Raw genomic sequence first — 20,856 nt, 5'->3', positions numbered from 1 at the left:
CTCCCGCGGGATTTGTGGGATCAGATGCGCCGCCGTTCCCTGTTTTCCTTAGGGAAGCCGAGGCGGCCGGGAATGGTGACACCTCTCCATGGCACCGGTGGCTCTAGCTGGTTATTCATTAATCGAGCACTGCCGCTGTCGCTCGTGTCGCCGTCCCCTTGCTGCCGCCGGGCTCGGAAATGCGGGATAAAGGGACATTTATTCCCTGAGGAGCCGTTTGCATCCCGAACCGGGGTGGGGTGGCTTTGTGCTGAGGCGCCCCGGGTGGCACCTGGGGACTCTGGGATCCCCAAAAAGCCACAGCCGGGACTGGGGATGTTATCTCGGGCCGGGAGCGGGACTGGTCTGATAAATCCTGGCTTATCAAGGCAGAGTTAATGTTCAATCGGGTGACGCCAACCCACCTCCCGGTGCCAGGGCCTCTCCCAAGCCGCTCTTTCAGGGGAAAAAGCAACATTTTCCCAAAATAGCACCTTCGTCCCAACTCTCCATCCCTAGGGAAGTGGCAGCACCCGTGGAGCAGCTCTCCCGGGAAGGGTCCAGCCTGGATTTGCTCCATTCAGGAGATAAAGGCCCTAAAATGGAGGAGAACAGGGTTGGGATTTGTGTGTCACCCCGAAGCGTGGTTTTGGGGTATCCAGGGCTCGGGGGCTTTGGGAAGGTCGGAATCCCATGGGATTTGCTGCTTCCTTTTGGGATTCCAGCCCCGGTGTCACCCTGGGACGGGAGGGGCGTGTTGTTCCCAAAAGTCGGGTGTTTCCAGGGAGTGTGTGAGGGGGAAACTGAGGCAGGAGAGAGGAAGGGCTGGACTTGGGGCCACATCCGGGGCGCTGGGGCCGAGCAGGGGGGGCTCCGAGGGACGACCCCGAGGGATGCTGGGCGTGATCCCAAAGTCACTCCCGGGACCGATTCCAAGGGATGCTGAGTGGGGACCCAGGATGTGTCTGGGGAAAAATCCCAAGGGATGCTGGACTGTGAGCTGGGCTGGCTGCGGGGGAAGATCGCCGGGGATGGTGGGACACAGATCCCCCGGGATGGTGGGGTGGGTGGTGGGGTGGGGGTGGGGTGGGGCTGCGGTGTGGTGGCCAGAGCTGGGCTGACTCCAGTCTGATCCCATGGGATGCCGGGGTACCAATCCCGGAGGATGCTGATGCCGGGGGATGCTGATCCTGAAGGATGCAGATCCCGCGGGATGCTGGTGCCGGGGTGACTCCGGGGCGCAGATCCCTTGGGATGCCGCTCCCTGGGGAGGCCGATCCCGGCTGGATCCCGGTGTTCCAGGCTGGATCCCGGTGTTCCCGGCAGGATCCCGGTGTTCCCTGCTGGATCCCGGTGTTCCCGGCTGGATCCCGGGGCTCCGGGCCGGCCCCGGTGACTCCGCGCGAACAAAGGCCCCGCGGGCAGCACGAGGCCGGGGGGCGGCGCGACCCGCCTCCGGGGGGGCGGGACCGGGAGGGACCGGGCAGGGACCGGGAGCACCGGGAGGGACCGGGAAGGAGCCGGGAAAGAGCCGGGAGGCACCGGGAGGGCACCGGGAAGGACCGGGAAGGCCGGGAGGGAGCCGGGAGAGCTCCCTGGATTATGTCCCGGATCGAGTCTCTGTCGCGAGGCAAGAGAGATCGCGCCAAGGTGAGTCCCGGCGAGCGCAGCCCCCCGAGGGGATCCCCCCCGTCCAGCCCCTCCTTTGGGATGGGGGGCTTCCCCCCTCTCCTGTCTGGGGCAGGGGTCACCCCATCCCTCACCCCGACCTGGGGGGGCTCTGCCCTTCCCCACCCGGCCGGGGGGTTTGGGGTTTTTGGGGTGATGCTCGGCCGGGGGGTTACTCGCTTTGGGGTTCCGATCGAAGGGCACGGAGGGCAGGGTGGGGGGCGCGGGACCCCCAAGTGCTCCCCGTTGTGCAGCGGGGGGTCCTGGGGGGAACAATGACCCTCCCGCTCGCACCCCCCGCGCCGCGACCCCCTCGGCAGCTCCGGGGACCCCCGCGTGTCCCCCGCAACTCCTCCGCCGCCCCAAACTTCCCCCCGACTGCTCCTCATCCTCCTTTCCGCCGCGGCCGAAGCTTCGGGTGACGCGAGGATGAGGATGAGGAAGTCGCCTTCCCCTCCTGCCGGGCGGGGGGAGAAGTTTTAGGGACCCCCCCGCCCCGATTTCATCCCTCCCCATGGACACAAAGCCCGGCGGGGGTTCGGGCACGGGGAAACTGAGGCACGGGAGGGCGACCGACCCCCGTGACCGGGGGGTGCGGGGGGGCCGAGCATGTGGCAATGCCGGCGTGGCGAAACGCCGGGCGGGGGGACACGGGGGGGCTGCGGGGCTTTGTGTGCCCTCCGTGCTCGGGCAAGGCCGCCGGGGGCGGGGGGGGCAACGCTCTGTGCTCCCCGGGGCCTCAGTTCACACCAAAACGGGGATTTTTTTGGGCGGGGGGAACCCCGGAGCCGCCGCTGGCCGCGCCCCGCCCGCGCTGGGGTGCGCTGAGTTGGTTCGGTCTGAGCCCTGCGGGCACGGGGGGTTTCGGGGTGCCCCACCGGGGGGGTCATGGGGCCGTTTGGGGGCGTCAGGAGGGGGTTGAGGGGCTCTGGGGGCGGTTTTGGGGCGCTCGGGGGAGGTTTTGTGGAAGGGGGAAGTGGTTGTTGGTTCCTGCGCCGCCCGAGGGGGGAAATGGTGGTTTTTTGTTTAAAGAAAGTTTCGTTCAAGAGATTTTCGCCCCACCCAGGGCCGAGGGCGCGCGGGGGGGTTGGGGGGTCGGGGTGACCCAACCGCGGAGGATTTGGCTCCCAGGGGATCCCCAAAAGCAGCGGGAGCCCCCCGGCCCGGCCGGGATGTGGCAGCGCTGGGACACTTGGGGACACCCCCGCCACCCCCCCGTGGCTTTACGGGGAGACCCTACCTGGATTTGGGGGGCTCCTGGCAGCTCCCCCCGCCCTCCCTGGAGCCCCCAAAACAGCCCAGGGGGGTTCCGCTCTCCGTATCTCCCCTCCGCAGCTGCGACCCTAAAATCGCCCCTAAATCCGAGGGCAAAAAAACCTCTGAGGGGGCAGATTGGGGGTGAGGGGACGGAGGAGTCACCCGCTGGTTTTTACTGGGGGGAGGAACTGCTGGGGGTCTCCCCGTGTTTCCCATCCCGGCCCAGCGGGGTCTTTGTTGCCTCCGCGGTGGCTTTGTTCGACGCCGGGGTGGCAGGAGGGGGGGAGTGTCCCCAAACAGGGGGGGAACTGTCCCCAAAAGGGTGAACCGTCCCCAAAAAGGGAGGAATTGTCCCCAAGGGAGGGGAACTGTCCCCAAAACGGGGGTCTTATCCCCAGCAGCCCCGTGACACCCTTTCGGGGTTCAGCTCCATCAAACCTCTGTCGATTTTGGGGCGGGGGCTCTCCCTCCTTCACCCCCCATGACGCTTTTGGGGCCCGGGGAGGTGTCGGAACACCCCAAAAACTCCTCCCGACCTCCGCGCGGAGTTTTGGGGCGTGGGGAGAGCCGCGCGCCGGAACAGGAACCCAAAAACCCCCCGATCCTATTTAAAGCACCGAAAGTTCCTCCGCCCCCAGCGCCGGGGGTCGGCAGCGCGGCACCCCCGAACTCCCGCGCGGAGCAGCCGCGGCGCCCCGGTTTGTGCGGCCTGGGGGGCGCGGGGGGGTTGGGTTGGGGTCTCCATCGCCGGGGGTTTTGGGGGTCCCGGGCCGGGCGGGGGCTGCGGCGGGGGGCGAGCAGGAAGCGGCGGCGGCTGCGCCTTTGTCTGGCGCGTTGGGTTTCCTTCGCGGGGGGGAGGCGGGGGGGCCCAAAAGAGGGTGGAAAACGCGGAAATCGGCGACGGAGAAAAGCGGGGAAAAGGGGAGAAAAGTCGGGGGGAAAGAAAGAAAAACGGTCCGGAAAAAAATTAGAAAAGAGTGGTGTAAGAAAGCGGAGAAAAAAGGAAAATAAAGCGTAAAAATAAGCGCGAGGGGAAGAGGGAAAGCAGTTAAAAAAAAGGGGGGGGGGGCAGTAAAAAAGGAAAAAAATCAATTAAAAGGAAAAATGGTAAAAAAAGGAAAATAAGCAAAAAAGGGGGGAAGGTAAAAGGGGGAAAAGGTAAAAAAGGAGAGAAAAGGAGAGAAAATCGGAGGAGGGAAGGAAAGAGAAGCAGAAAGAAAGATAAAGGGAAGAAAGTGGAGGAAAGGAAAAAATAGGAAAAAAGGGCGAAAAGAATAAAGGGAAAGCAAAGGAAAAAGCACAGAATGAAAGAAAAAGGAAGAAGAGCAGATAAAGGGGGGGAAAAATAAAAGAAATGAACAAAAAACGGACGAAAAGAAAAGAAAAACAAACAAAACCGGCGGAGCAAAGGGAAAATCAAAGGAAAACAAACAAGCGGGCGGGAACAATCGCGCGCGGGGCGGATGTCGCGGCCGATGTCGCGGCCGATGTCGCGGCCGGAGGCGCCGCCGGGGCCGGGGGGTGTCGGGGCTCGGGGGGTCCGGGATGTGCTGCTGCTCCTGCGCCTCTTTCCCGGCCGACGGGGAGGGGGAGAGACCCCTGAGCCGAGAGCGGGTGAGCCCCCCGCGCCCTGGGGACACGCGGGGACACTGGGGGACACTGAGGTTCCTGATCTCTGGGGTCCCGGCCCTGATCCGCGGGTCCCACTGGGGTCTTGCGGGGTCTCACTCCCGGCCGTGGGGTCCTGCTGGGGTCTCGTGGGGTCTCACAGCTGCTCCAGGGGTCCCACTGGTGTCCCATGGGGTGTCGCTGGTGTCCCATGGGGTGTCGCTGGTGTCCCATAGGGTACCATTGTTGTCCCATGGGGTCCCGCTGGTGTCCCATGGGGTTCCAGTCCTGCCCGGTGGTCCCCCCGTCTCTTCCTCACCTCCCGCCCCCCTCCCGACTCCTCCCGGGGGTCCCTCGTCTCCTCCCAGGGGTCCCTCAGCCTCTCCCCGCCCTCAGGGGGTTGGTAATGGGGGTCGGAAGGGGAGCTGGGGGTCCCGAACGCCGCCGTTTTGGGGGGCTGTCGGTGGGCGCCCCAGGTGCCCCGAGCCGCCGGGTCAGCGCCGGTGCCAGGCACGGCCGGGGCCGCGGGGGTGGCAGGGGGGGCACAAAGGCCTCTCTGTGCCCGGGGGGGCCCGGGGGGGTCCGAGGCGAGCGCAGGGACGCTCGGGGTGACACAGCTCGCTCCCCTTTTCCGTGAGGGAAACCCGAACCGACCACCCCCAAACCATCCCCGCGGGGGCTCAGCCGGCTCCCGACACCCCGTTTTGGGGGCGAAAAGGGTGAAACCCCTCAATTTGGCTAAAAATAGGAGGTGTGGGGCGCAGGACGATGTCCCCAACCCCCACGGGGCAGCGTCACCCCCGGCTGCGCCCCCGCACCCCTTCCCCATTGGGGCTGGCGCCGGGGGGGCCGTGCCGGGGCGGGGGGGATCTCTCCCGCAGCCTCCGGTTGCCGTGGAGACGGGATGCTGGGAAGCGAGCGCAGGGAGCGCGGTGGTCTCTCTCCATCCTCCGGGCTCGCCGCCGACCCTCCGGGCACCACGGCGGACCGGCCGCTCCCGCAGCCCGCCCGGCTCCCCGCAGCCATGAGCCGCGTCCCGAGGCCGGCGGCGGGGGCCGCGGGGAGGCCGCGGTGCCGCAGCCCCGTCAGGCGTCCGGTGCCTCTGTCCGGGCAGGGCAAGGACAAGGACAGGATGAAGGAGGGCAAGGAGAAGGACGCGCGCTACACCAACGGACACCTCTTCACCACCATCTCCGTGTCCGGCATGACCATGTGCTTCGCCTGCAACAAGAGCATCACGGCCAAGGAAGCGCTCGTGTGTCCCAGTGAGTGCCCGGGGGATCCAGGGGGGTCCGGGGGGGATATTCCAGGCGGATGTGCCCGGGGGGATTTGCCGGGGGGATGTCCTGGGACAGAATTGCTGTGGTGGCATTGCTGGGGTGGCTTTGCCAGGTTGGCATTTCCAGGCTGGCATTTCCAGGTTGGCTTTGCTGGGGTGGAATTACCAGGGTGGCTTTGCTGCAGTGGCTTTGCCAGGGTGGCATTGCTGGGGTGGCTTTGCCAGGGTGGCTTTGCCAGAGTGGAGTTGCCAGGGTAGCTCTGCCGCAGTGGCTTTTTTGGGGTGGCTCTTCCAGGGTGGCTTTTCCATCGTGGTCTTGCCAGGGTGGCATGGCTGGGGTGGATATGATGAGGTGGATCTGCCAGGTTGGCTCTGCCAGGGCAGAATTGCCAGGGTGGCTTTGCTGCAGTGTCTTTGCCAGGGTAGATTTGCCAGGGTGGCTTTTCCATCATGGTTTTGCCAGGATGTTTTTGCAGAGTGGATGTGCCAGGGCAGAATTGCCAGGGTGGCTTTTCCAGGATGAAATTTCCGGGGTGTCTTTGCTGCAGTGGCTTTGCCAGGGTGGAATTGCCAAGGTGGATTTGGTGGGGTGGCTTTGCCAGGGTGGCTTTGCTGGAATGGAATTGCCAGGATGGATTTTCTGGGGTGCCTTTCTCATGGTGGCTTTGCCAGGGTGGCTATTCCATGGTGGCTTGGCCAGGGTGGCTTTGCCGCAGTGACTTTTCCAGTGTGGAGTTGCCAGGGTGGCTTTTTCTGGGGTGGCTTTTCCATGGCAACTCAGCCAGGATGGCTTTGCTGCAGTGGGCTTTGCCAGGGTGGCATTGCCAGGGTGGCTTTATCTAGGGTGGCTTTTCCATGGCGGCTTTGCCGGGGTGGCTTTGCCGCAGTGGCTTTTCTGGGGTGGCTTTTTTTGGGATGACTTTTTTTGGGGTGGCTTTGCTGGGGCGGAAATGCTGGGGTGGCTTTGCTGGATTGGATTTGCCGCAGTGGCTTTGCCAGGGTGCCTTTTTTGGGATGGCTTTTTTTGGGGTGGCCTTGCCAGGAGGACTTTTCCAGGATGACTTTGCCATGGTGGCTTTTCCAAGATGACTTTTCTGGGGTGGCTTTGCCGCGTGTGTGCCGCAGTGCCCATTCCCAGAGCCCAGTTCCTCCTGGATTCGTGCCCTGGAGCAGGAGATGGTTTTTCCGCCCTGGTCCATCCCGGCTCACTGGCGCTGGTGGCCCCGGGCTCGCGCTGGTGGCCCCGGGCTGGCGCTGGTGGCCCCGGGCTGGCGCGGTGCCCTCGGGGCTGGGGCAGCTGCTCCCTGGCAGCTGCGGCTCCGGCAGCGCCTGGTGATTCTCATCCACCCGCATTCCCACCACATCTGCTGCCGTCGCTCTGCCAGGATCTGGGGGAGGGGGGTGGCAGGAGGGTCCCTGTGGCCTCTCCGTCACCTCTCCGTGTCCCCCAGCCTGCAACGTCACCATCCACAACCGCTGCAAGGACACCCTGCCCAACTGCACCAAGGTGAAGCAGAAGGTGAGCGCGGGTGACACGAGCCGGGTGGGTGAAGGGACGCGTGGGGGATGAGGGAATGAGGGAATTGGGGACACACGAGGACAGTGACGCTTCCGCTCCCCCGCAGCAGCAGAAGGCGGCGCTGCTGAAGAACAGCTCAGCCCTGCAGTCGGTGTCCCTGCGCAACAAGAGTGAGTGGGGGGAGCTTCCCTTCCCTTCCCTTCCCTTCCCTTCCCTTCCCTTCCCTTCCCTTCCCTTCCCTTCCCTTCCCTTCCGTGTGTCCCTGCGCAGCCCGGGGGGTGACAGGGATGTCCTGGCGCTGATGTCCCGGTGTCCCCACCCCAGATGCCATCCGGGAGCGTCCCAATTCTGCCATCTACCCCTCGGAGAGCTTCCGGCAGACCCTGCTGGGCCCTCGCCGCGGCCGCCCCTCCTTGTCCCTCTCCAAGAGTGTCTCCACCACCAACATCTCGGGGTAAGGCTGGGAAAAGGAAGGCTGGGGGGGATCCGGGGGTGTCCCCGGTGTCCCCATCATGTCCCTCTGCCCCCCCAGGACGTTCAATGATGACTCCCCCCTGGGCATCCGGCGGATCCTGTCCCAGTCCACAGATTCCCTCAACATGCGCAACCGGACACTCTCCGTGGAGTCGCTGATCGACGAAGGTGGGGACAGCACGGGGATGTGGGGATGCACGGGAGGGACACGGGGACCCTGTGTCTCACTGATGTCACCTGCAGGCCCTGACGTCATCCTGAGCCAGCTGCTGAGCGATTTGGAGGCGGATGGGAAGGAGTTTGAGGCAGATTCCTGGAGCCTGGCAGTGGATAACAGCTTCCTGCAGCAGCACCGCATGGACGTCATGAAGAGGCAGGATGTCATCTATGGTGAGGGGACATGGGGACAGGGGGACACAGGGACAGGCCATGGGACACAGAGATTGGGGGATACAGAGACAGGGCACGGGACACTGGGATGGGGCAGGGATGAAGAGAGGGAGAATGTGGGGACAGGAAAGGGATACAGGGATGGGTCAGATGCAGGGATTGGGATGCAGAGATGGGGGATGTGGGGACAGGACATGGGGACAGGACAGGGATGCAGTGATGAGGACACAGCCAGGCTGGGTGGCTGTCCCTAGGATCCTGTCCCCTCAGTGCTGTCCCCAGGGGGTTCTGTCCCTGTCCCCGTGGTGACCGCGCCGTGCCCCCGCAGAGCTGATGCAGACGGAGCTGCACCACGTGCGGACGCTGAAGATCATGGGCGCCCTGTTCCGCAGGGCGATGCTGGATGAGCTGCAGCTGGACCCCAGCACCGTCCAGCGCATCTTCCCCTGCCTCGACGAGCTCAGCCACATCCACGAGCGCTTCCTGGCCCAGCTCCTGGAGCGGCGTCGGGAATCGCTGGCCCAGGACAGCAACAAGAACTTTGTCATTGACCGCCTCGGTGACATCCTTGTCAGCCAGGTGGGCAGGGGGACTGGGAAATGGGGGAACAGGGGAATGGTGTACCGGCAGATGGGGATTCTGGGGGACCTGGGAGCCAGGGAATGGGTGACCAGGAAACCCAGTTGCTTCAGGGTGGGGATGTCCAGGGGTGGCAGTGAGGGGACACTCACTGATGTCCCCTCGTCATTCCCGGTGCCAAGTTCTCGGGTCCCAGTGCGGAGCAGCTGCGCAAAGCCTACGCGGAATTCTGCAGCAAACACACCAAGGCGCTCAAGGAGTACAAGGATCTGCTGGCTCGGGACAAGCGCTTCCAGCAGTTCATCCGGGTGGGTTCCGTGGGCTGGGATTGGGGACTCCATTCTCTGGAGGGACCCCGAGATGGGGGTTGGGGTCCCCCTGCACGTTCCAGGCTTTGTGCCCCTGTAGAAAACCCTTCTCCCAACTCCATGCCTCAGTTTCCCCAACTTGTGTCCCTCCCTAGCTGAGCCCTGGGGGAGCTCCCTGCTAATGGGGTGGCGGTGTCACTGCTTTTGGGGTCCCTGCTGATGGTGTGTCCCCCCAGCGGGTGACACGCTCCCCCCTCCTCCGCCGCCACGGCGTCCCCGAGTGCATCCTGCTGGTGACGCAGCGCATCACCAAGTACCCGGTGCTCATCGAGCGCATCCTCAAGAATTCCAAAGGTACCGGGGCGGTGTGGGGCTGGGACCCGGGGCGGTGTGGGGCGGGGCTGGAATGGCAGCTCTCCGCCTCTCTCCCAGACAACGAAGGGGATTGCGCCGACCTGTCGCGGGCGCTGCGGCTGGTGAAGGAGCTGCTCTCGGCCGTGGACGAGGAAGTTCACGCGTGGGAGCTCCGCGGGCGCCTCTGGGACGTTTTCCGGCGCGTGGATCCCCGCGCCAAGGTCACACTGCAGTGGGACAGCCGCCCCGGCGCCTTCGGGAGGGACGAGCTGCTCCGCAGGAAGCTGGTGCACAGCGGGGGGATGCTCTGGAAAACAGGGACCGGGCGCTTCAAAGGTGGGAACTGGGGGGAATTGTGGGGGAAAGGGGGTGGGGGATGTCCAGGGAGCACTGGGGGCACTGGGGGATCTGCGTGCCAAGGAATGGGGCATGAGGGGGATGTGGATACCCGGGGGATGGGTATAGTGGGGCTGTCATGGAATGGGGGTCCCGGGAGACTGGAGTTTGGGATCAGCCCTGGGACCTGGGGGGGCCATGGGGCTCAGTGGGGTGAACCCCCCCCACTCACCCCCCTGCCATCCCAGACGTGCTGGTGCTGCTGATGACGGACGTGCTCGTGTTCCTGCAAGAGAAGGACCAGAAATACACCTTCCCCATGCTGGTGAGCCTCCCCTGCCACACCCCAGCCCTCACCGGGGCTCCGGGGCAGCATTCCCCATTCCCGCCGCTTCCCAATCCCACAGGACAAGCCAGCTGTCATCTCCCTGCAAAACCTGATCGTGAGGGACATCGCCAACCAGGAGAAGGGGATGTTCCTGATCAGCGCTGCCCCGCCCGAGATGTATGAGGTGCACGCAGCTTCCCGGGATGACCGAAACCACTGGATGAAGGTCATCCAGCAAGCCGTCAGCCTGTGAGTGTCCCCCGGGGATTTGGGGATGGCTGGGAATCCCCCTGGGATGTCTGGGAATCTCTTGGAATGGCTGGGGGGCCCTATGGTTGTAGGGTGGGTGGTGGTGGCACTTGGGGCCGGAGGGGAAGAGGGGATGGATGTGGGGTGATGGTGGTGGGGGGTTCCGGTTCTGACCCTCCTTCCTGGCCCTCCCAGCTGTCCGAGCCGCCAGGATTTTCCCCTGATTGAGACGGAGGTTGAAGCGTCCATGCGGAAGCTGAAAGGTGGGAGCCATCCCTGTTCCCCTATCCCTGTTCCCCTATCCCTGTTCCCCCATCTTTGTTCCCTCATCCCTTTTCCCCCATCCTTGCTCATCCCTCTTTCTCTGCTCCACCCCTGCTTGTTCTCCCATCCCATCCCATCCCATCCCATCCCATCCCATCCCATCCCTGCTGACCCGCAATTCCCAATCCCGCCTCTCCAGAGCGGATGGAGCAGCAGGACCGTCAGATCGCGGCGCTGATGGAGGAGAAGGTCGGGATTTTTGCAGACATGCTGGCGCTGGGCAGCGGCGGCTCTGAGCCTCCCCCAGCCCCCCGCGGGACCCCCTTCCCTGGGGACCCCACCCGGGGCCCCCGGGGGGATGTGCTGCTGCACGACGCCATCCGGGAAGGTACAGGAGCTCCGGGATGGGGTGATCCGGGCTGGGAAGGGGTGGTACCGGATGCTTTTGGGTGGGATGGATATTCCAGGATGCCCCAGAATGTTCTGGAATGCTCTGGGATGGAGATGCTCAGGATGGGGAAACTGAGGCAGGGGTCTCACACGTGGGAGGGGCTCATGCTGCCTTTCCCTGCAGTGGAGTGCCTGAAGGAGATTTTCACGGGATGCACCCGGGATCGGGACCAGAACCACAACCAGAATCAGAACCAGAACCAGAACAACCCTCCTGAGGCTGAGAGCTGCCCCAACCCCAGCACCAGCAGTAAGGAGGGCATGGGGGATTGGGGTGCTGGGCTGGGGAGACCCCTGGGATCCCCTGGGGCTCACCTGGTCTCTCCCTGCAGATGGTGACTCTGGCAGCATCAATGGTTCCTTGGAATTCCGGGCGGATCCGGATGCTGGGCAGCGGGTGAGTTGGGAATGGGGCACAGGGGGACAGCCGGGGACACCCTGAGCCAACGCTGGGTCCCTCAGTGTCACCATGATCTCTCCACAGGATGGGAATGGGAACCAGGTCCCGCCGAGGGGATCCCAGGAGGTGAGGAAGGGGTTTTGGGGTGGAGGGGCAGTGCCCACCCCGCAGTGCCTCAGTGGATCTCCCTCCCGGGGGCACTCGGTGTTCACCCCAAATCCTCTCCCCCGCAGGAGATCAACCAGCGCCTGGTGAACCTCTACGGGGTCCTGCTGCGGCTCCAGGTGGGACAGGGGCCAGGGATGGGGAGAGGGGCCAAGGGGGTACCTCCTGCCCCATCCATCCCTTGCTCCCCTTGCCTCCTCTTCCCCCCACCCATCCTTTCCCCTCTTCCCCCTTTTCCCATTCTCCATTCCCATTCCCCTCTGGTCCCTCCGCAGGTCCAGCTGACCCACCAGGAAGCGCTGCTGGAGCTGCAGCTGCCGGAGGGGCTGCAGCGGCCGCGGCCCCGGCGGGGCTCGCAGCCGGCCGTGCCGGTTACCGGCGGCGCAGAGCCGAGCCCCGGCGCGGAGCTGGCGCTGCTGCAGCGGCAGCACGGGCTGGTGCAGGAGGAGCTGAGCCGCTGCCGGCAGCTGTGCCAGGAACGGGCGCAGGAGGCGGCGGCGCTGGAATCGCGGCTGCGGGACAGCGAGCGGGAGAGGTCCCGGCTGGAGCGGGAGCTGCAGGAGGCGCGGGGGACGCCGGCGGGGCCGCGGGGCAGGCGGGCGGCAGAGCCTCGGCGCAGGAGCCTCCCGGCCGGGGACGCGCTGTACCTGAGCTTCACCCCCCCGCAGGTGGGCGCGCGGGCACCGAGGGTACCGGGGGTACCGGGGGTACCGGGGATGGGCGGGTCTGGAGGCCCGGGGGGAGCCGGGGGTGACGGGTGAGGTCATGCGTGGCACGAGGTGTGTCCGACCTCAGCCCTCGCTCATGGGGGGTGCAGGGGCTCAGGCCTGACCCCCCCTCTGCTCCTCCCCCAGCAGCTGAGCCACGCCAGCTCGCCCACCGCCCTGCAGTACCACCCGCCCGCCTTCCCCAGCCCCCGCGATGAGCTGGAGTTCCGGGGGGCTGACCCCGAGCTGCGGGAGGCTGAGGACACCCTGGGTGTGCTCCTGGAGGACGAGGGGGGCTTGGGGAGCCGCCACTCCCCCCCCGCCAGCCCCCGAGGTGGGTCCCGTTTTGGGGGAGAGGGAGCAGATCCCACTCCGGGGCCCTGATTTTATTCCGGGGGGTTAACCTGGTGTTTCTCCCTAGATTTCCTGAGGATGCAGGATATTCCCGAGGAGGTGGAGAACAGCCAGGAGCTGAAGGAAGGCGATGGGGACAGTTAGGGACCCCCACAGCCCCCCCAGCACCCCACGATTCCCCCCCAGGACATGTCGGGGGTCGGATCCAGCCGTGGGGAGCGTTGGGAAAAGCGGGATGGGGACGCTGCTATTCCCACGGGAGCCTTATGGGAACGGGGGGGTCCGGTCGCCCCCTCCCCTACTCCAGCCCGGGGGGGCGGGGGTGACGTCGTGTCCTCCCTCTTCCCGCTGGGATTTATTTATTTATTTGGATGTTTTGGGGTGCGGGAGGCGGCCCCGGGGGGGAACGCCCTGCTCCTGGGTCAGAGGTGACAGTGACCCCCCCGGTGCTGGGGGGCTGCCCAAGGGTGGGGCGGGGGGAGGACGGGGTCCCCGCGGATTAACTGTAAAAACAAAGGACAAAAAAAGGAAAAATATAAAAAAATTTGGAAAACCATGAAAATGAAGAGTTTGGAGCCGAAATGAAGGGGAGGGGGGGCTGGGGGAGGCAGGGACCTGCCGCGTGGGTGGGAGGTGTCATCAGTGCGGTGAGTGTGGGGGGTCTCGGCCGGGGGTCTCGGCCGGGGGGGCGATGGGCCGGGTTTGGGGCGCACCCGCAGGGCGGGGCCGCTCCCGGGGCGGTGCCGGACCCGCCGGGCCGGGTGCGGGACCGGGCGCGGGGCGGGGCGGGCGGAGGACGCGGCAGCCCCGGAGCGGCGAATCCAGGGGGTCCCGCAGCGAGGGGGCTGCGGGGTCTGGGCGCTCCTGCGGCGGGGGGGGCGGGGGTCCCGGGGGTCTCGGCTATGAAGAGGATGTTCTCCTGCTCCAGCTCGCAGGTGACGGTGAGTCCTGGCAGGGAACGGGGGAACCGCGCTGGCTGCGATCCCAATCCCGATCCCAGCCCCGCTGCCGGCTGCAATTCCAACCCGATCCTAATCCCGATCGCAGCCTCACTGCTGGCTGCGATCCCATTCCCGATCGCAGCCCCACTGCTGGCTGCGATCCCGAGGCTGACCCGAATGACAGCCCCGATGCCGCCTCAGTCCCGACCCCAATCCAGCTCCGACGCCAGCCTCGCTCCCAGATGCAATTCCAATCCCAACGCTGGACCCGATCCTGGCTCCGATCCCTGTCCCAGCCCCAATTCCGATCCCAACCCCAGTTCTGATGCTGGCCCCGACGCCACCTGTAAGCCCAACCTCATTCGCAGCCCCTATCCCAGATGTAACCCCAATCCCAGCCCAAATCCTGACCCGAATCCCGCCCCCAGCCCCGATCCCCTTGACCCCAGCCGTGTTCCTGCACAAATCCCACAGCCCGTCCCTGTTCCCAGTCCCGGTTCCCGTTCCCAGACCCTGGTCTCGGCCCCTGTTCTCAGTCCTGGTCCCTGTTCCCGTTCCCGGTTCCTGCTCTCAGTCCCTGCTGCCGGTGCCGGTGCCGGTGCCACCCCCGCCCGGTGCCACGCTGGAGCCCAGCCCGGCTCGGTGGCACTCGCCAAACCAGCCGGGCGGGCACAGGCCGGGACACGCTCCGGCCTCTCCGCCCCTTCCCGGCTCCGCGGGGATCCCTCACGGAACCCCCAAGGAGTGGGGAAACTGAGGCAGGAGACACGTTGGGGGCACCCCACGGGGGGAGACTGTCCCGGGGTTTGGGGTCCTCTCCTGGCTTTGGGGTTCTGTACTGCATTTGGGGTCCTGTCTGGGCTTTGGGGTCCCATCCCACCCCAGCAGATGGAGAGCTGGACGCGGCAGGACCAGAAGCTGCTGGACGCGGTGACACGCGGGGATGTGGCTCGGGTGGCCTCCCTGGCTGCCCGCAAGGCCGCCCGCCCCGCCAAGCTCAACGCCAGGGGACAGTCCGCGTATGTCACCTCGGGGGGACACGGGGGTCGCGGGTGGTCCTGGGGGGGGCGGCACGGGTCACGGCCACCTCCTGCCCCCCAGGCTCCACCTGGCTGCAGCCGAGGGTCTCACCGAGTGCCTGACGCTGCTGCTGGAGCACGGAGCCCCCGTCAACGAGAGGAACGATGACGGTAGGTGGGGACACTGGGGACACCTTGGGGACACCTTGGGGACACCCAGCCACGTCCTCTTGTCCCCTTTGGAGGGGTCCAGACCCGCACCCCAGGGCAAGGATCCTCGGGAACACCCTGGGGAGTGTCCCCAAGGAGAGATGTCACCTGGGAGTGTCCCGAAGGAGGGGGTGTGTTCCCTAATGGGGCAGGATGTCCCCTGGGGGTGTCCCCTGGGGCAGGGCTGTCCCCCGGGGGTGTCCCCAGAGCCCACCTCGGTCCCCGCAGGCAGCACCGCCCTGCACTTGGCCACCATCGCCTGCCAGCCCCAGTGTGTGAAGGTGCTGCTGCAGGTACGGAGCGGGATGGGAATGGGAATGGGAATGGGAATGGGAATGGGAATGGGATGAGGGTGAAAACAGGGATGGAGATCAGGATGGAGATAGGGATAAGGACACTAATATGCAGAGGAGGATGAGGATGGAGGTCGGGATGGAGATGGGGATAAGGATGGGGACAAGGACAGGGAACAAGGACAGGAATTAGGATGAGGATGGGAGGAGGGCTGGGATAGGGTGAGATGCCGTTCTCATCCTGGGGCTCCTTCCCACTGTCCCCCCAGCATGGAGCCAACGAGCGCCATGTGGACAGGCAGGACCGGACTCCGCTGCACTGGGCAGGTGAGGGGGGGACACGGGGACACCCCTGGGACACGGGGGACATCAGAGGTCCCCCAGAACTCCCGCAGTGACACAACCTCCCCACAGCTTCCTCAGGCTGTGCCTCCAGTGTCCTCCTGCTCTGCGACCATGAGGCCCCACTGGATGTCCCCGACATTGTGAGTGGGGACAGGTGGACAGCAGGGGGTGACAGGGGACAGCAAGGGCTGATGGTCACCCTGTGTGTTCCCCCAGCACGGCCAGACCCCTCTGATGCTGGCAGCGCAGGGGAACCATGTGGCAGTTTGTGCCCAACTCCTGCGGCGTGGGGCTGAGCCCAGGCTGGCCGACAGGGACGGCAGGTGGGTGACAGGGGACAATGGAGACACTTGGATGCCCTGAGGACACTGGTCCATGATGTCCCCAAGGGTGTCACTGTGCCACCGTGTCACTGTATCACGGTGCCATCCCATGCCATTGGTCACCATTTCCTCGTGTCCCCGTGTCCCTCCATACCACCCATGTCCCCTGTCCCTGGCTCAGGACGGCGCTGGAGCTGGCGCTGGCTCACGGCAGCCTGGAAGCAGCAGAACTGCTGCAGAGACACGAGGGGGACAAGGACACTGGGAATGTCACCGGGAAGGCCCCGAGCTGGGCTCTCTGGAGGGTCCCACACTGCGGGGGAAAAGGTGAGACCCCCTGGAGCCCCCCAAGAAAATGGGCGAAATTGGAAAAAATGGGGGAAAATTGGGAAAACTGGATTGGTTTTTTGCCTCCATCAGAGAATGGTGCTGGACAGGTGGGAATCCAGGGAGAGGAGGAGGAGGACGAGGACAGACGGGCTGCTCGGCGGCTGCAGGAAGAGCTGGTGAGGAAGACTCTGGAATGCCGGCGGCTGGAGGAAGCTGCCGAGGGCACCCGGCGGCGGCTGCGGGAGCTCGTGAGGCTCCTGCCGGGACGGGACGCGGGTGAGGATGAGGAGGAGGAGGAGGATGACGGAGCCTGTCTGGAGCTCCTGGCTCGGAGAGTGGCGGAGCTGAGGAAGAGGACGAGGGATGGAGAGTGGGAAGGAGGACACAGCAACACCGAGGCTCCAGCGCTGATTCCGTTCCTGGTCTGGCTGGGAGAGGAGTGCGCCAAAATGCGGGAAGCGAAGGTCGGCGCCTTCTCCCGGAGCCAGGAGCTGCGTCGGGAAGCAGAGAATTCCCGCCGGGCCGAGGCCGTGGGTCGGATCGCGGCTGCCTGGGAGCAGCTGGCGGCAGGGCTGGAGCAGGCGCTGGACCACCAGGACCAGATCCATGCCAGGATGCTCCAGGGATCCCAAATCCTCCTGGAAAAGCTCCGTCGGGAGCCGGCGGCAGCGTGCCGGTGCGCGGTGAACGGCACGGAGCCGGCTCCAGGCGGGAAGAGCCGGGAGGAGATCCCGAGGGAGGGCGGAAGGATGGAGAATGAGCTGCTGGAGCTGCGGGAGGGCAACGGGAAGCTCCTGGTGGAGCTGGCGCGGCTGGGCCGGGAGCGGGAGAGGCTGCAGCAGGAGCTGCGGGAGCTGCGCGATCCCGGGAAGCGGGACGAGGCCTGGCGGCTGCGCCGGGAGCTGCGGGCGCTGCGGGACGGGGTGGGCGCGCGGGTGCGGGAGGCGGGCGGCGACGCCGGGGCAGGAATTCTCCGGGATCTGCACCGGCGGCTGGACGCCCTGGTGCGATCCCAGCATGAGGCCCTGCAGCTCATCACGGAGATGGAGGGAGAAGCCGGAGAAACCCCCCGGAGCGACGGGGAGGGAGGGATGCTGGAAGAACCGGGAGAGGCGGTGGGTGCCGAGGTGCCGCAGGGCCCAGAGCACGGGCCAGGCACCGCCGATGTCCCACCGGAGCCGCCGGGGTCGGAGGTGGAGCGGTGGCGGGAGGCGGCGGCGGCGGCGGAGGCGCGGTTGGTCGGGCGGGAGCGAGAGCTGCGGGAGCTGCGGGACAAGGCGGAGGGGCTGGAGAGCAGCCTGGGAGCGCTGCGGGAACGCGCGGCTCGGCTGGAGCGCGCCTGCCGGGACAAGGATGTAAAGGTGAGGGGTGAGCTGGGAACAGGGATGGGACCTTCCCGGCACAGATCCCATTCCCATCATCATCCTCTCCTCATCCTTGTCCCCATTGCTGCCCCCTTTCCATGTTCCTCTTCCTCCCATGTCCATTCCCACGTCCTTCCCATCCCCTTCCCAGTCCTCTTTCCATCATCAACATCATCGTCATCATCATCATCATCATCCTTTTCCCACCATTGTTCCCACCATCATCTGCATCCCTTCCCATCACTACCTCCATTCCCATCCCCACTCCCATCCCGTTCCATCTCCCAGCCCCATCTAGGGGCACCCTGGGGAGTGATGGGGGAACTGAGGGGGACCCTGGGAGCTGACAGGGATCAAGGGGGTCCTGGGGGGTGCTGGGAGCACCCAACCCTCCCCATGTCCCCCAAATTTGCCCCTGACTTTGCCCCCCCAAGCTGAAGCAGCTGCTGGCGGAGATGGAGAAGCTCTCGGCTGAGGTGTTGGGGCTGCGGGGCAGGAGCGCCCGGCTCCAGCTCCAGCTGGAGGTAGGGACAGTGCCTGGTGTCACACCGTGTCACCCTTTGTATCTTTGCCACCCCCTGTGCCACCCATTGTCACCCACTGTCACCCAGTACCTTCATCCCGCCTGTCCCCCCCAGGTCCAGCAGAAGCAGCATAGGGACACCGTGGCTGTGTACCGGAGCCACCTGCTCCAGGCTGCCCAGGTGGGACCCCCCACACCTGCCTGGGGTATCTGGGGAGGGGGACACAGTTTTGGGTGCCGGGCACCTGGATGGGATCCTGGGAAAAGCCTCGTTCCCTCCTCCACAGGGATTCATGGACGAGGGTGTCCACGCTGCACTGCTGCGGATCCTGCGGGCCGAGGCAGGAGCAGGGCCATGGCATTAAACTGGGAAATTGGGACACACATGTGGCCTGTGTCCCATTCCGTGTCCCATTCCGTGTCCCATTCCGTGTCCTCATCCCAACAGCTCGGGGTGGGGGGGCCATACCCTGCTCCGTTCCTTTGGAATCCACCCTAAACCACGGGAACCCCCAGCTCGTTCCCAGGATCCCCACATCCCCAGTCATCCCGCTCCAACACGGACTCAGATCCTGGGGAAGAGCTTTATTCCCAGCCCCTCTGGCCAGGCGCCCCTTGCCACCTGCCCAGCGCGAATTTGGTGCCGGTGCTGACACGCTCCAGGTCGGGGCCGTGGGATGGAGCCTGGCGCAGGAGGATCCCGGTGGGAATCTGGGAGCTCCGGAAGCCGTTGGTGCCCAGCTCCATGATCCTGGGATGGGGAATGGGATCAGGGATGAGGCCATGGGGAGGCTGGACAGCCCCGTGTGTTCTCCAGCCTCGTGTCCCTGTCCCCATCGGTGTCGGGAGCATCTCACCCCACGGTGGCTGGCAGCTCTCTGGGGAATGATCCTAATTCTGATATTGATCCCTCGGCTCCATCTTCAGTGGCAGCGATGGCCTCCAGGACAGGGGGCTCCAGCCAGGCCACGGCGCTGACCTCACATGGGCTTGGACACAGCCGGGCCTGGGCATGGACCCCCCGTGGAGGGAGTGACCCCCACAGGGGGGATCCCAACCTCGACAGGGACCCCCACCCTTGGAGGGACCCCCAGGGGAGGGACACCCCACCCATGAAGGGACCCCCACCCTCAGAGGCACCCCCATCTAGAGAGGGACTTCAACACCGAGAGGGTCCCCCACCCACGAAGTGACCCCCTCGGAGTGTCCCCCACCTGCAGGTGCTCACGGGGCTCAGCCGAGCGCAGCCCCAGGTAGGCGACGATGTGGTGGCAGCGCGGTAGCCCCCAGCTCAGCCTGGGGGGGAACAGGGACTGTGGGGACAGGGGGTGACCCGTGGGGCAGGGCGGACACCCGGGGGTGTCACCCCCTGCCCCGCCCCGGATGTGGGGTGTCGTTACCTCCCAGAGGCCGAGCAGGCGCCAGGAGAAGGTCCCAGGCTCCAGGTGCAGCCCTGTCTCCTCGGCCAGTTCCCGCAGCCCCGCGGCCACCAGCTGGGAGTTAGGGGTGTCAGGGGACTCCTGTGTCCCTGCGCTCACCCGGCACCCCCTGTTGTCCCCACGGTGTCCCCACAGTGTCCCTCACCTCCTCTCCCGGCTCCACGTGCCCACCTGTCAGGAGGGACGGGGGGTCAGGGGACCCCAGAACACCTGTCCCCACCTGAGTGAGGGGTCAGGGGACCCCAGAGCCCCTGTCCCCTGTCCTGCACTCACCTGGTGGCACCCAGACGTTGGGGAAATGGCGCAGGGTCGTGGCTCGGCGGGTCAGCAGGACGTGGCCGCAAGTGGCCTCCAGCAACACGGCCACTGCCGCAGACACCCCCGAGTGTCCCCCTTGGTCCCCCGAAGCAGCCCCCCCCAGCTTGGCGGGGCAGAACGGGGGTCTCTGCGGGGACAGGGGACGTCAGGGGTGCGATGGCTCCCTGGGGGGAAGCGGTGGCACCCAGGGGGACACGGGGGCTGGTGGCCCCGCGCACCTTGAGGACGGTGACGGCGGAGCCGGGGAAGGGGACATCAGAGATGAGGAAGTGGCCGCGCTCCAGTCCGCAGCTCACCGGAGCCACATCCGTGTGCGCCGAGCAGAACACGCTGGTGACACTCTGCAGGGACAGCGCGGCCACTGTCACCGCACCGCGATAGCCACGGGGACACCACAGCCACTGTCACAGCACCCCGATGGCCACGGGGACATAACGGCCGTTGTCACCGCACCGCGATGGCCGCAGGGACACCACGGCCGTTGTCACCGCACCGCGACTGGCCACACCCCCTCCCTTCATTCTCCTCCCCCATTGTCCCCAGTGTCCCCAGTCCCCCCATTATCCCCATTGTCCCCATTGTCCCCATTGTCCCCGGACCTGCCCGAACGCCGCCGCCGCCCCCGCACCCCCCCGCCGCACGTGCACGAGCACGCGCGCGCCTGCCATGGCCGGGGGCGGGGCCTCCTGGAGGGGGCGGGGCCGATCCTTCCGGGGGCGGAGCCTCAGCCCGGCCCGCGATCGCGCCCCCTGGCGGGGCCGCCGGAAACGGCGTCACTCTCGGGCGGTTACGGGAGAGCGGCGACAGTTCTGTGTCCCCCGTGTCCTGTGTGTGTCCTGTGTGTGTCCTGTGTGTATCTCAGGGTGTCCTGTGCGTCCCCGTTTCTCGTGCATGTCCACTGTGTTCCCATGTCCTGTGTGTCCCCCTATGTCCTGTGTGTGTCCATGTCCTCTGTGCTCCCCCTTGGTGACACTGTTGCCTGCCGCGGATGTGGCCACCCCCGGGGATGCTGCCACCCCTCAGGGACACGACCAACACCCCGGGGACACCGTTGTGTCCCCAGGACCGCCACCACCGGCACGG

The 20,856-nt window shown here is 66.0% G+C and overlaps 3 protein-coding genes across 7 annotated transcripts; 2 read left to right on the top strand and 1 right to left on the bottom strand.

The window, feature by feature from the left end:
• Nucleotides 1-1,458: 1,458 nt before the first annotated feature.
• Nucleotides 1,459-13,230, top strand: ARHGEF2 (Rho/Rac guanine nucleotide exchange factor 2). 4 transcript variants are annotated; one of them, XM_085082338.1, is made up of 22 exons: nucleotides 1,459-1,629; nucleotides 5,627-5,777; nucleotides 7,243-7,310; nucleotides 7,417-7,480; nucleotides 7,635-7,764; nucleotides 7,843-7,952; nucleotides 8,028-8,174; nucleotides 8,503-8,753; nucleotides 8,936-9,061; nucleotides 9,298-9,415; nucleotides 9,494-9,751; nucleotides 10,000-10,076; nucleotides 10,159-10,328; nucleotides 10,524-10,591; nucleotides 10,792-10,980; nucleotides 11,167-11,292; nucleotides 11,375-11,439; nucleotides 11,527-11,568; nucleotides 11,676-11,726; nucleotides 11,883-12,275; nucleotides 12,462-12,648; nucleotides 12,736-13,230. In XM_085082338.1, exons 1-22 carry the CDS (start codon nucleotides 1,582-1,584, stop codon nucleotides 12,810-12,812), a joined length of 2,916 nt encoding a protein of 971 aa, XP_084938464.1. In that variant the 5' UTR covers nucleotides 1,459-1,581; the 3' UTR covers nucleotides 12,813-13,230. The 4 variants fall into 4 exon arrangements, with proteins under 4 accessions (XP_084938464.1, XP_084938467.1, XP_084938465.1 ...); XM_085082341.1 differs by lacking the exon at nucleotides 1,459-1,629 and adding an exon at nucleotides 3,106-3,602; XM_085082339.1 differs by lacking the exon at nucleotides 1,459-1,629 and having other exon boundaries at nucleotides 5,105-5,777.
• Nucleotides 13,231-13,243: 13 nt separating this feature from the next.
• On the top strand, nucleotides 13,244-18,400 carry ANKRD35 (ankyrin repeat domain 35). Of its 2 annotated transcripts, XM_085082337.1 has the most exons (12): nucleotides 13,244-13,609; nucleotides 14,498-14,628; nucleotides 14,711-14,799; nucleotides 15,067-15,131; nucleotides 15,401-15,458; nucleotides 15,546-15,616; nucleotides 15,693-15,799; nucleotides 15,981-16,126; nucleotides 16,220-17,490; nucleotides 17,928-18,017; nucleotides 18,132-18,197; nucleotides 18,304-18,400. In XM_085082337.1, the coding sequence occupies exons 1-12, from the start codon at nucleotides 13,250-13,252 to the stop codon at nucleotides 18,379-18,381; spliced, it is 2,532 nt and encodes an 843-aa protein (XP_084938463.1). In that variant the 5' UTR covers nucleotides 13,244-13,249; the 3' UTR covers nucleotides 18,382-18,400. The 2 variants fall into 2 exon arrangements, with proteins under 2 accessions (XP_084938463.1, XP_084938462.1); XM_085082336.1 differs by having other exon boundaries at nucleotides 13,244-14,628.
• A 186-nt stretch (nucleotides 18,401-18,586) lies between these two features.
• Nucleotides 18,587-20,531, bottom strand: NUDT17 (nudix hydrolase 17). Its single transcript, XM_085082383.1, has 8 exons — nucleotides 20,373-20,531; nucleotides 19,992-20,114; nucleotides 19,729-19,900; nucleotides 19,601-19,626; nucleotides 19,417-19,509; nucleotides 19,231-19,329; nucleotides 18,874-19,022; nucleotides 18,587-18,767 (listed from the first exon to the last, which is right to left on the bottom strand). Exons 1-8 carry the CDS (start codon nucleotides 20,439-20,441, stop codon nucleotides 18,602-18,604), a joined length of 897 nt encoding a protein of 298 aa, XP_084938509.1. The 5' UTR covers nucleotides 20,442-20,531; the 3' UTR covers nucleotides 18,587-18,601.
• Nucleotides 20,532-20,856: the final 325 nt, after the last annotated feature.

This window comes from Lichenostomus cassidix, chromosome 25, assembly GCF_008360975.1.
Source record: "Lichenostomus cassidix isolate B80296 chromosome 25, HeHo_3.0, whole genome shotgun sequence".
NCBI lineage: Eukaryota > Metazoa > Chordata > Aves > Passeriformes > Meliphagidae > Lichenostomus > Lichenostomus cassidix.
Note: the sequence above shows the minus strand (reverse complement) of the source record. Positions and strands in the feature narration are given on the sequence as shown.

Coding starts and splice junctions, on each gene's coding strand:
- ARHGEF2 (XM_085082339.1), top strand. CDS start 5,417: ATGCTGGGAAGCGAGCGCAGGGAGCGCGGTGGTCTCTCTCCATCCTCC. Junction 10,592..10,791: donor GTCCATGCGGAAGCTGAAAG/GTGGGAGCCATC, acceptor CCGCCTCTCCAG/AGCGGATGGAGCAGCAGGAC. Junction 12,276..12,461: donor TGAGCTTCACCCCCCCGCAG/GTGGGCGCGCGG, acceptor CTCCTCCCCCAG/CAGCTGAGCCACGCCAGCTC.
- ANKRD35 (XM_085082336.1), top strand. CDS start 13,250: ATGAAGGGGAGGGGGGGCTGGGGGAGGCAGGGACCTGCCGCGTGGGTG. Junction 14,629..14,710: donor AACGCCAGGGGACAGTCCGC/GTATGTCACCTC, acceptor CCTGCCCCCCAG/GCTCCACCTGGCTGCAGCCG. Junction 15,132..15,400: donor GTGTGAAGGTGCTGCTGCAG/GTACGGAGCGGG, acceptor CTGTCCCCCCAG/CATGGAGCCAACGAGCGCCA.
- NUDT17 (XM_085082383.1), bottom strand. CDS start 20,441: ATGGCAGGCGCGCGCGTGCTCGTGCACGTGCGGCGGGGGGGTGCGGGG. Junction 20,115..20,372: donor CGGCGGCGGCGTTCGGGCAG/GTCCGGGGACAA, acceptor CTGTCCCTGCAG/AGTGTCACCAGCGTGTTCTG. Junction 19,510..19,600: donor ACGTGGAGCCGGGAGAGGAG/GTGAGGGACACT, acceptor CCTAACTCCCAG/CTGGTGGCCGCGGGGCTGCG.